The sequence below is a fragment of the Dermochelys coriacea genome, chromosome 3 (genome assembly GCF_009764565.3).
Source record: "Dermochelys coriacea isolate rDerCor1 chromosome 3, rDerCor1.pri.v4, whole genome shotgun sequence".
Taxonomy (NCBI): Eukaryota; Metazoa; Chordata; order Testudines; family Dermochelyidae; genus Dermochelys; species Dermochelys coriacea.
This window is the reverse complement of record NC_050070.1, coordinates 64,541,257-64,554,270: the sequence shown is the minus strand read 5'-3', so window position 1 is coordinate 64,554,270 and position 13,014 is coordinate 64,541,257. Positions and strand designations below refer to the sequence as shown.

Sequence of the window (13,014 nt, the reverse complement as noted above, 5' to 3'; positions counted from 1 at the left end):
TACTTTCAAAGTCTCTTAGCTTAGTTTCCCTTCTTTATTTTATTATTTTTCTTTAGTTATTTTATTAACTTTTTTGTATTTTGGGATTTAGAGGGATTTTCTCTCATCTCTTTCCTCTTTGGGAAAGGGGTGCCTTCCCCTGCTAGATGCCATTGCCCCAGGGTATGCCAGGCTCGCTTCAAGCAGTGCGTCTCTTGCTGGGAGTCCTTCCCGGTCAGTGACCAGCATTCCCATTTTATCCACTACTTGGGAGAGTCTCTCATATCCTGCAAAAGTGTTCCATTTGCTCTACTTTTTTAAGGACCGAGCAAGAAAAAATCAGGAGCTGAAACTGAGGCTCTTAATGATGGAGTGTTCCTTTCAACTAGCCTCATGTCCGGGCCAGGAGACACCCCTCTCCTACCTCCTGCTCCCCAACCCAAACATCGGTCACTGAGTGAACACAGTGCCCTGTCAATTTCAGCGCATTCACCTGTGTTTACCTGAGGTAAATTCATGAAGAAAACCCATAGAAAATGGAGTCATTGTCCCCAGAAAGAGTCCATCTCAAAAAGCCTCAGTCCCTGTGAAGACTGCTGAGGAGACCTTGTGTCCCACCCTGGGTATGGCTGAGGCTTCACATATTCTTGGTACCAATCCTGTGCCTAGGGCTCTGGGCTCAGCAGAGAAAAGACAACAAGCATGCCTTATATTGAGACCTTTAGTGCTGAACAAGCAGGGCACTGCATCATGGGAGCATTCAACTAATAAGAGAACTAATCACACATCTTCTGTACTGTCTACATCTAAGTTGACCACTAAGATGGCCTTGGTACCTGGAAGATGGCATGTCTCTGATACGGTCTCAGCGCCCCCCCAAGTCATCCTCATAAGCATCGACTACTTTGATCAGAATAGACTTGCCAAAGCAGCATATAGCATCGATATTGACAACTGAATAGGGTCCCATCCTTCAAACCCATCCAGTACTGCAGGAGTTCAGATTCTCGAGAGATCTACTTGTTTTGGAGGAACTGGAGTTTCCCTTGTAATTCCTAGTAATCACCTTTGACTTTTAAATGGTCAGTTTTTGAAATTGTACTCTTCTTGTCCCTTTTTCCTTTAGTCATCTTGTTGTGCAGCTCTGGAAATGCCAATCCATTCTGACATACTGCAGATTATTTTGGATTACATCTATACAGATGAAGCTCCTGCAATAAAAGGTGCTCACAATATATTTGTTTCTGGAAATTGTAGAGTTGGGGGCATGAACAACTGACAGCGAGTTTTTAAAGCAATAAATTTCCGCTTGATCTCTTTCAAATAATTCTGCTATTTTCATTTTAATAAACAAGGAAAAGACACCTGAAGGGAGCAGAAAGTTTGGATATTATGTACTACAGTGTGAACGCTTTAAAATTAGAGATATTTGTGTGTTATGGGGAAGTGGTACAGTAAGTACCATAATTAGATTACCTTTTTTACTAAAAAGATATTGAATTGCCTTTTGAATCGTGTATTATTTGGTAAACCCCTACCAATATGATACCATTTTAAACTTTGGAGTCAGTTGTAGTTTTACCACAAGTGTTGTCTCCCGCCCCAACCTTTGTTTTGCTGAAGACACCATGATCAGCTGCTTTTCCCACAAGCACCTCTGTGTTTTCTCTGTTGCCCCGTTATATATAAGAAAAACTCCTTTTCTACAAGATTTGCAAAGCCACTACCATCTTGTCCTATTTTAAATCCCACTTCATAAGTTCCTATGCCATGATGCCTACAAATCACAGTGGAGCAAACTGGCCTTTGTTGAAACTTTTCTGAAGCATTTTTCACTTAACCAGTCATCTTTCTCATGCAACTTTTCTTCATTTTCCAGACTCTCAAAATGTGGAATTTATTTGTAATGTTCTGGTGGTAGCAGACCAACTCCTTGTATCTCGACTGAAAGAAATGTGTGAAGTAGCCATTACTGAAAAACGTGAGTGTTTTACTATGTTTCTTAATGAAATGGCTGCATTTTTTCATTTTGTTAAAATAAATCCAGTTGTTTAGAAGGTAAGTGAGCTTTTTTTGTGAGTTGCAGTGTCAAGCTTCTTAACTCTGGCTGTGGCTATGAAAATGAAGGCGCAAATCTCCAGTTCATGTCATAGTTCTCTCTTGCCTTGACATCTGTAGCCACCCCCCTTCAGACTGCCCAACATTCTAGAATTAAAATAATCTTGGCCTGCAACTTCAATCATGCCACTTCACTTCAAGTATCTTTACCAGTTCTGGGTCTCTTACCTCATCAAATTCCTTGTCCTCACTTTTTTAAGGCACTACACAAATTTTTTCATGTTTCTACCTAATTCCCATCTCATATCCTTCCCTAACTCTTTTTTGTTGCTCTTTTTGTGCTTTCCTACTTCTCTTGACAATGTCTTTTTGGGTGGAAATGCCTCCCTCTTCTAGTACACCAACCATCCTCACTCTCCTTCATCTCTCTTCTCAGAATCTACTTGGCTTTCCTTGGTGACTTCCATTCCTGCCTTCTCTCACTACATCTTTTTCAGCTATAGGAAAATATTGGCGCTTAAGCTTTGTTCACAATATAAATTTATTCATGTTACTGTTGTTTTAACCTATGTTTCTCACTCCCTTTGTCTGTTTGCTCCATTTCCAAAGCTGATCTGTATTTAGATTGTAGGCTTTTCATTGCTGTGACTATCTTTTCTATTTCTGTAAAGCATCAGTCAAATTCATGCTATATAAGTATTTAATAATAATAGTGTTGCCTTGGGTGGAGTCAAGGCCACTTAAGCATTAGTGCTTCTGTCTAATGAAACAGGAAAAGGGTTTATTTTTATTCATTTTTCATAACCTGATCTCCCCTCTCCCCCCAATTCACACTGTACATCTTGAAGTAATAAGTGATTACAGAACAAAATTGCAGTATGTTGTCTAGTTAAGTCTGTGATGATGTTTCTTCTTTCCAGTCACTTTAAAGAATGCTGCTGAGCTGCTGGAGTTTTCAGCAACATACAGTGCTGAACAGTTAAAACTGTCCTGCTTGCAGTTCATAGGACTAAATATGGCAGCCTTGCTTGAAGCGAGGTAAGAGTGGATGTAGGTGTTACAGTATGCTTTAAACCATTAAAGTGAAATACTGCAAAAGGGTGGAACTGTTGGAAGAATTATCAGGAAATATTACGTGAGTCATAGTTGAGATTGTAACCAAAAATCCTCAGCTGCAATGGTATACATTTGTGCTGAAACTATTGTGCCCTATCTTGCAAGTTGTGTATCTGTTTCACCTGTACTACAACACATAATAAAGTAATCCTTCTGTAATCCTAAGGCAAAAAGAGCCTGTTCCAAAGCCCACTGAGATAAGTCAGTAGGAATCTTTCCACTGATGTGGGCTTTGAATCATGCCAAAGAATGGAGACCTGCAAGGGAGCTCTGGAAGACATTTCAAAATGGTTATGAATAGGGCTAGGTGAAATTTTTCAGACAAAAATTTCAGTTTTTATTTATTCACTGAACAACCCGAAATTTATCGTTGTTTTCACCTGAGATTTTTTTTTCAGGATCAGCTTCAGAAAGCTGTTTGTCCTTCCATTGCCCTCTATAACTTTAGCCGAGGAGCTAGGGGCACTTGCCTGGGATGTGGAAAACGCAGATTTGAATGCCTCCTCTGAATCAAGCAGAGAAGATTTGAATCCACATCTGCTACCTCCCAGGAGAGTGCCTTAATCACCACGCTATCGAATCATTCTCACTCTGTCCCTCTATTTGGCCCAATTAATAATTTGAGTTTTTATACAAAGTGGAACACCTTTAAGAGCAGAGATTTAAAGCAACCTACCCGAGAACAGCCTAGCACCTGGCAAGGAGAGATATGAGTTCAAGTCCCTGTTTCAGAGTAGGGATTCAAACCTGAGTTGTCCACATCCCAGGCAAATGCCCTGAGCTTTGGGCTACGTATTATAAGGGAGACTGGGAGGGACATGCGTAGTTTCTTGAAGCTGGACCGAAACAAACATTTCCAATTTGCTGACATAGGCCAAACATTTTTGGAACAGACTGTTTTCTGTGTGGTGGTGTTTTTTTTTGTTTTTGTTTTTTTTTTTGGTGTGTTTTTCCCCAATTTGCTGGTCGAACTAAAAACCCAGTTTTCTCAGCTTTAGTCATGAGCATCATCTTGGTATTTTTTTTACATACATGATTGCTGTTGCAGTTTCAGTGTAAACTGTTTCTCTTTAAAATAATTGCTTTATTCACACGTGGTAGGTATATAATATGTTACAAGCAAGTAAATGGGATTAAAGCAAAGACCTCAATTTTTATTACCTGCAACAGTAATTTTACTTAAAGGGTTAATCTGCACCATATCCCAGACAAACTCTTTATGTAGCAAATTGATTTAAAAAACAAAACAAAAACTTGTTAGAAGCTACTCAATGCCTTGGATTGTTAGACTATATCGTAAAGGAGCCAAACAAGTAGGCAAAAGGTAGATGAGAGAGTAATTTAAGATTTGATGATCTAGCTAAAGTAGGATGTTAATGCCCATCACCATAATGCTATCACCTCTACATATGTGTACCCCTAAACTGTAATTATTTGAATCCTATTGAACAAATGTCTGGCAGTTTGAATCAAATGACTTAAAGTATGGTAAATGAGACCGAAGCTATAACTATCTATCTTGTTTTAGGACTCTGGATGTCTTAAGTGATGAAGTTTTGAAGGACCTTTCTGTGTCTTACAGAAAAATGGTAAGCTATACCTAGTTAGGTGAAAATTGACTACTTTAAAAATGTCAAGTTTAATTAATCAATTGAGTTAAGCTGATAAATATGTGCCAAATGCTCATCAGGTGGGCAGTGGTACTTCAAAACATTAATCCAGAAATAAATTTAATCTGTAGTTACTTAATTCTTCTTTACGTCTGAAATTTTCTGATAATTACACATTTATTACCACTGCAACATGCATAATTCTATGCTCCATTAGTACTATCTATCATATGCATTTAATGGTATTAATGGCACCACAAAACATATGTTCTAAATTGGCTTTAGTAAACAAACAAGTGTCAGGTAATTCTATGCAAAGGAAGAATTTGTGGTGTGGGGGGAAGAGGTAACACACTCATTTTTAGCGGAATTAGTAGCTTCCAAGAGTATCTAATTCTGCTTTCCTGTTCTAATATTAGTAGGACAGTGTAGGAAGAATTAATATTAAGTGAAACAAAAGAAATGAATGAAACTTTGCCAGTAAGCAAGGAAGAGTCAGCATACAGTATAAACTATTTTTCTTCTTTAATACTTTAATGGTAAGAGACTATGATGTGTGCATAAATCTGTGCCATTCTTCTATGAAGTATCCTAGTCAATTTAAATTAAGTTCTGAACCTCTACGTTTTCTTTAAAAGAATTCAAGAATGTGTGGATGTGGGAGTGTTTGTGTGTGTGCTTTTTTATTTTTTAACTATAAATTTCCTTGGGTTTGTAGGCTGTAATGCATAATGGTGATATTACCTGGTTTCTAAAATTATGTATTTTGAGTGATTATAATCTGGTACAGAGGTTCTCAAACTGCGGTCCATGGGCCACCAGTGGTTTGTGAGCTCCATTCAGGTGGTCTGCAGATAGTTCCCTCTAAGGTATACACCAGGGTGGCCTCATGTGAGAGAATGAAGGGCCACCCACCTAATTAGTGCAGCCACGCAGGCATGGCTCCGCTAATTAGGTGCCTCGATCCTGGAAAAGATGCACATGTACGGTGAGTTAGTGACCTTGGGGGGAATAGGGAGTAGGTGGGAGGGGGCAGTGGGGTGAGAAGAGGGAGTGGGGAGAATTTGGAACTTGCAGGGCTGTGGTGGCCAGAGAAAGAGGTGACTTTCCTTACTCTAGGGCTACTGCTGCCGGGGAGAGATGGCCCTCCTCCCCAGCCTCAGCTCTGTGGCTGCTGTGGAAGGGGAGAGACCCCCTCCTTCTCAGTCATAGCTTGGGGGCTGCCATGGTGGGGGAGAGAAGGAGACACCCCCCTCCTTTCCAGCCCCAGCTTGGGGGCTGCTGCGACAGGGGAGAGAAGGCACATCCATCACATTAGAAAGGGAAGATATGAAAATGAGTTGTGTGCTTTTAGTTCTGGAACAAAAAAAGTTAAGTTTTTTTTGTTTGTTTGTTTGTTTTTAAATGAAGTACTTTTAATCAAAGTGCGTTACAATAGTTAGCTAATGGTACCAACAGCATTTGGAAAGATCATTAAGTGGTCTGTTGAGACCCTCAGCAATTTTCAAATGATCCACGAAAAAAAAAATTTGAGAACCACTGATCTGGTACTTCTGCAAGAAATAGTTTGCTTTCTATTATACAGCTTAAGAGGAGCAGTGTAACATTAACTTTTGATATTTCAGATTCCAGCTATGGTCAGGAGAGTGATTACTCCATATCAAGATGGACCTGACATTAGCTCTTTGGAGCCTGATGACGGAGAAAACTTTGTCTTTTTGAAAGAAGAAATGAATACAGAACTAACATCTCAGTAAGTCTTATGTTTTCTTCCTTTTGATTGCTGAAATAGTTGGCCTCTGTAGTTCTTGGCATTCATCACTCCAACCAAGTGAACTACACATAGCAGTATCTTTCTTGTAGGTTACCGATTATCTCTCTTCACAGCTAAAAGTCAAGAGCTTTGGTGGCACCAAACTAATGGATAGAGTTAAAATACAAAAATAGAAGGAAATTCCAGAATCTTTTTCAAAGTTAAAATGAGATGAGCAAAAATGGCGAAACGAGCAGTTCAGAATGATGTTTAGGCTGAGTGGAGATGAGGGTAGTTATGTAGCTGAGTTATGGAGCTCCTTGAAACTAAAGATAAGCGTAAACTTTAAATGGAGTGGGGATAATCCAATGAAATGATTTGAGGAGGAAGAGGAGATGATGTCAAAAAGAGAACTCCTTTGATTGGGAGTGGGGTGACTGTGTTTGAGTGGATTGTAGTTGGAATAGAAAGATGGGAATGTAGGTGGCTGGAGGGGAGAGAGTTAAAGTAACCAAAGCACGAGAAATAGGGAGTAGGAGGGGAATTAAGAAATTTTTAGAGACTAGAGCAAGGGTAGGCAAACTTTTTTGGCCCAAGAGTCATATTGGTGTGCAAAACTGTATGGAGGGCCGGGTAGGGAAGGCTGTGCCTCCCCAAACAGCCTGGCCCCAGCCCCTGCCCCTTATCCGACCCCCGCACTCGCCCCCGTCCCCTGATAGGCCCCCCCAGGACTCCCACACCTGTCCCACCCCCGAACCTCTGCCCCATCCAACCGCTCCCTGTCCCCGGACTGCCCCCTGGGACTCCCTGCCCCATATGCAACCCTCCGGTCCCCTTACCATGCTGCTCAGAGCAGCATGTCTGGAGCCGCGCTGGCCCAGCCGGAGCCAGACACACTGCCCTGCATGAGCGTGCAGCCCCGTTGCCCAGAGCGCTGCCCGCGCAGCGGCATCACTACAGGAGAAGGGGAACAGTAGGGGGCTTGGGGGTAGCCTCCCCGGCTGGGAGCTCAGGGGCAGGGCAGGACAGACCTGTGGGACGGATGTGGCCCGCGGGCCATAGTTTGCCCACTTCTGGACTAGAGGAAGAAGTGGCAAGATCTGCTGGATCTTGAGATTGGAGAAGATTTGAAAATTATTCCGTGTTGTAAGGTTGTGTAGCAAGATATATGATGGTGCAATTAACAAAAAGGATTCAAGAGCAGAAGGCTTTGAAGGAGACATGATAAACCTAGGTTTAGACTTGCTGAGTCCAGGAAGAGGTGTCCGAGGCAGGCACAGATCTATGACTAGATGGAGTATGGGAGATCATGGGTAGAAGAGGATGCATTTGGCAGTAATCAGTGTTCAAGTGGTGGTAGAAGCCATGGGATCACCAAAGAGAGAGGTGAGGACATCTATTTAATATTTTATGGAAAACCTGCATTTAGAAACAATGTTTAAGAAACCAAAATTAATGATAGTTGAGGGCTGGAGAAGTCTACATTTGCTGTATTGTATTAAAGTTCAATGTAAGAAAAATTTTGTCTGCAAATAAGCCTCATACTACATGCTTTAAAAAAAAATTGTGGCTTTTTTCCATCTAAAATGTTAATAAGCTTTTTCCCTCTGATGTCTGATCAGACTGACCTTCGCTTTTTCAGAGCTCTCTGTGCAGTGAAATGTGGTAGACCCCAGCTAGTTCCTTTTCTCCTACCAGTCATTCTGACAGGTGGCACTGTTAGTAGAACTGTAGTAGGTAAAGTCAGGTGTATGCATAGAGTGCACCTAGATCAGGGGTGGGCAAACTAAGGTTCAGGGGCCTCACCCAGCCCTCCAGACGTTTTAATCTGGCCCTTGAGCTCCTGCCGGGGAGTGGGGTCCGAGGCTTGCCCTGCTTCACGCGGCTCCCAGAAGCAGCAGCATGTCTTTTCTCTCCCCCCCCCACCCAGCTCCTATGCATAGGGGCAACCAGGGGCTTCCACAAGCGTCGCCCCCACAACTCCCATTGGCTGGGAACCATGGCCAATGGGAGGTGCAGGGGATACCTGCGAACTGGGCAATGCGCAGAGCCGCCTGGCTGAACCTCCATGTAGGAGCTGGAGGGGGGACATGCCGCCACTTCTGGAAGCTGCTTGAGGTAAGTGCCCCCCCAGAGCCTGCACCCCTGATCCCCTCCCATGCCCCAACCCCCTGCCCCAGCCCTGATCCCCCCATCCTGCCCTCTGAACCCCTTGGTCCCAGCCCAGAGCACCTGCACCCCCAGCTGGAGCCCTCCCCCTCTCCCTGCACCCCAACCCTCAATTTCATGGGCATTCATGCCTGTCATACAATTTCCATACGCAAATGTGGCCAAAAAGTTTGCCCACCCCTGACCTAGATGTATGGAATACTATGCAGCCACTACAAAGGCATTGGGCTCTTATTATCCTATTGTAGCTTATGTAGCTTTCGTGTGCTTCCGTTAACTCCAGTATTTTTGCAAGTAGCCAATGGGAATCATGGGAAGAAGTGACTTGAGTGACTGAACAGAATTTGTGAATAATAAAAAAATAACACTTTTCAGCAGTTGATTTCAAAGTGCTTTACAGAGGCGGTTGGCATCATTACTACATTTTACAAAAAATGGGGAAACTAAGGAACAGAGGTGAAGTGACTTGCTCAAGGTCACCTAGTAGGTTATTAATAGAGCTTCGAATAGAATTAATGTCTCCTGAAAGTCTGGTGCATTATCCACTAGGCAACACTACCTCTTACTGCATAACACCATTTATGTATTTTCCAGCAGAGTATGTGGAGAATAGTAGTAGAGATCTTTTATGATAACTGTAAGAACTGAGAATTCAAGAATAGTTCAAAAATAATACTAAGCATCTCTAAGGCACCTTCTGTCAGAGGGTTTTAAACCACTTACAGAAATGGATTTCCATGCCACCACTTTGAGATAAATATGCATATTCCCCATTTTCAATTTCTGGAAACTCAGTCAAAATTAAGTGATTTGTAGAGCTGATTAAAAATTTTCAAAAATCAAATTTTTTTTGTGCATTTCTGTAGGAAAATTTTGCTTTCTAAGTCAGCTATAGTTTCTTGTATGCAAAGGAAACTAGGAATAGAACAGTTCTTGGCTCCTAGTCCTATTTCTTTTAATCACAAAACCATTTTTCCTCCTTTGTCCCGCCTACGTCATTGTACTCTTCTCTGTATGTGATCTTTGACTGAAGAGTATGTATGCATAACATCACTTGCATATTTTCCACCAGTCTTAGATAATTTTTTCTAGATTCCCTCTTGCTGCTTGCAGTATTCCACAGAAGCCCTGGTAATATTAACATATACAATGGTGTCAAATAATGCTTGATGAGGACTTGCATAGAGTTCTCCACAAAGCATCGGATCTTTGGCAGACCCACTGAATCCTGCAGTACTCCATAGGGTCCCATGAACCATGCTGTGAGAAACGTTTTTTTTAACTGGCTGCATTATGTATATAGGGTTGTTGTTTTTGTTTTTTAAAAGCTGCTGATCTAGAACGTTGGCAAACCTGCGTTCAAATAATTTATTAAACACCTGTTTGAATATTCTAAAATTTTTCTCTTTGGAAAATACTTATAGAAGAAGTAAGCACCACGGATGCAAATAATGCTGCAGAATACCACATTTAGCACAGAAGAGGAACATAACAAATCTTCAAGTTTTGACACATCAGAATTGGGTAGTTAGTGCTTTTAAAATTCATACTATGCAGTTAATCAGTAGTCATGTTCCTGATTATCTTCCACTTGAGGCTCCAGAAATGGTTTAATTAAATTCTTAGTCGTACCACCCAGTGGGTGTTTCAGGAGCAGTGAAGAAGATTAAAATTATGAATATATAATGTACTTTAAAAATCTCTTATACGTCACTGTCATGTAGGAGCCTCGATAAAATAGGTAATATAGGAAGAAGAATGAATGGCTAAGATTAAAACTGAATAATCCAGTGTAGCAAGAAAGGTATATTATATTTGCTAATTGTTGCAACAGTGCAAAAAGTTTTGGCCCTTTTTGGGAGGCTTGACTTTTTGTCTTAAAGTCTCTCAAAGTACCTAAGCCTTATCAGGAGTCCAGTACAACTGTTTCATTGTGTCCTTTTACTTTATTTCATTCTTGGACGTTTAAAGTACATTATAATTGTTGCGTATAAAAGGGCAATAGCAATTCTATGAAATAGGAATACTGTAGTCAGTTATGGGTCACATAACTCTCTTTTTAATTTTGGTACAATAAATAAAAGCTATTTGGATTTTTTTTCTCACACTTTTTCCAGTTGTTTGACTAAGGATAAGCATCCTGTCTACATGACTGTTTACAAGCTATACTATCAGTGTAATAATGTTGTTATTTTGGAGTCCATGTTTGTACTGGTTTCAGAGTAGCAGCCATGTTAGTCTGTATCCACAAAAAGAAAAGGAGGACTTGTGGCACCCTAGAGACAAACAAATTTATTAGAGCATAAGCTTTCGTGAGCTACAGCTCACTTCATCGGATGCATTCAGTGGAAAATACAGTGGGGAGATTTATATACACAGAGAACATGAAACAATGGGTGTTAAAATACACACTGTAAGGAGAGTGATCAGGTACGGTGAGTTATTACCAGCAGGAAAGGAGGGGGGAACTTTTGTAGTGATAATCGAGGTGGGCCATTTCTAACAGTTGACAAGAACGTCTGAGGAATCGTGGGGGAGGGATAAACATGGAGAAATAGTTTTACTTTGTGTAATGACCCATCCACTCCCAGTCTTTATTCAAGCCTAAGTTAATTGTATCCAGTTTGCAAATTAATTCCTATTCAGCAGTCTCTCATTGAAGTTTTTTTTGTTGAAGAATTGCCACTTTTAGGTCTGTAATTGAGTGACCAAAGAGATTGAAGTGTTCTCCGACTGGTTTTTGAATGTTATAATTCTTGATGTCTGATTTGTGTCCATTTATTCTTTTACGTAGAGACTGTCCAGTTTGGCCAATGTACATGGCAGAGGGGCATTGCTGGCACATGATGGCATATTCACATTGGTAGATGCGCAGGTGAACGAGCCTTTGATAGTGTGGCTGATGTGATTAGGCCCTATGATGGTGTCCCCTGAATAGATATGTGGACAGAGTTGGCAACGGGCTTTGTTGCAAGGATAGGTTCCTGGGTTAGTGGTTCTGTTGTGTGGTATGTGGTTGCTGGTGAGTATTTGCTTCAGATTGGGGGGCTGTCTGTAAGCAAGGACTGGCCTGTCTCCCAAGATCTGTGAGAGTGATGGGTCGTCCTTCAGGATAGGTTGTAGATCCTTGATGATGCGTTGGAGAGGTTTTAGTTGGGGGCTGAAGGTGATGGCTAGTGGCTTTCTGTTATTTTCTTTGTTGAGCCTGTCCTGTAGTAGGTGACTTCTGGGTACTCTTCTGGCTCTGTCAATCTGTTTCTTCACTTCAGCAGGCGGGTATTGTAGTTGTAAGAACGCTTGATAGAGATCTTGTAAGTGTTTGTCTCTGTCTGAGGGGTTAGAGCAAATGTGGTTATATCGTAGAGCTTGGCTGTAGATAATGGACCTTGAGGTGTGGTCTGGATGAAAGCTGGAGGCATGTAGGTAGGCATAGTGGTCAGTAGGTTTCCGATATAGGGTGGTGTTTATGTGACCATCGCTTATTAGCACGGTAGTGTCCAGGAAGTGGATCTCTTGTGTGGACTGGTCCAGGCTGAGGTTAATGGTGGGATGGAATTTGTTGAAATCCTGGTGGAATTCCTCAAGGATGACTTTTCCATAGGTCCAGATGATGAAGATTGTCATCAATGTAGCACAAGTAGAGTAGGGGCATTAGGGGACGAGAGCTGAGGAAGCGTTGTTCTAAGTCAGCCAGAAAAATGTTGGCATACTGTGGGACCATGCGGGTACCCATAGCACTGCCACTGATTTGAAGGTATTCATTGTCCCCAAATGTGAAATAATTATGGGTGAGGACAAAGTTCAGCCACCAGGTTAGCCGTGACATTATCGGGGATACTGTTCCTGACGGCTTGTAGTCCATCTTTGTGTGGAATGTTGGTGTAGAGGGCTTCTACATCCATAGTGGCTAGGATGGTGTGTTCAGGAAGATCACCGATGGATTGTAGTTTCCTCAGGAAGTCAGTGGTTTCTCGAAGATAGCTGGGAGTGCTGGTAGCGTAGGGCCTGAGGAGGGAGTCTACATAGCCAGACAATCCTGTTGTCAGGGTGCCAATGCCTGAGATGATGGGGCGTCCAGGATTTCCAGATTTATGGATCTTGGGTAGCAGATAGAATACCCCTGGTCGGAGTTCCAGGGGTGTGTCTGTGCGAATTTGTTCTTGTGCTTTTTCAGGGAGTTTCTTGAGCAAATGCTGTAGCTTCTTTTGGTAACCCTCAGTGGGATCAGAGGGTAATGGCCTGTAGAAAGTGGTGTTGGAGAGCTGCTTAGCAGCCTCTTGTTCATATTCCGACCTATTCATGATGATGACAGCACCTCCTTTGTCAGCA

At 41.9% G+C, this 13,014-nt stretch overlaps 1 protein-coding gene across 5 annotated transcripts in view; it reads left to right on the top strand.

Moving 5' to 3' along the window:
• IBTK (inhibitor of Bruton tyrosine kinase) overlaps positions 1-13,014 on the top strand; it is a 106,959-nt gene that overhangs the window by 49,745 nt on the left and 44,200 nt on the right. For all 5 annotated transcript variants that reach the window (XM_038394853.2, XM_043510560.1, XM_043510558.1 and 2 more), the window contains 5 exons: positions 1,106-1,202; positions 1,859-1,960; positions 2,958-3,075; positions 4,682-4,742; positions 6,389-6,516. In XM_038394853.2, the coding sequence (XP_038250781.1) occupies positions 1,106-1,202; positions 1,859-1,960; positions 2,958-3,075; positions 4,682-4,742; positions 6,389-6,516 (506 nt within the window). The remainder of the gene's footprint in view (positions 1-1,105; positions 1,203-1,858; positions 1,961-2,957; positions 3,076-4,681; positions 4,743-6,388; positions 6,517-13,014) is intronic.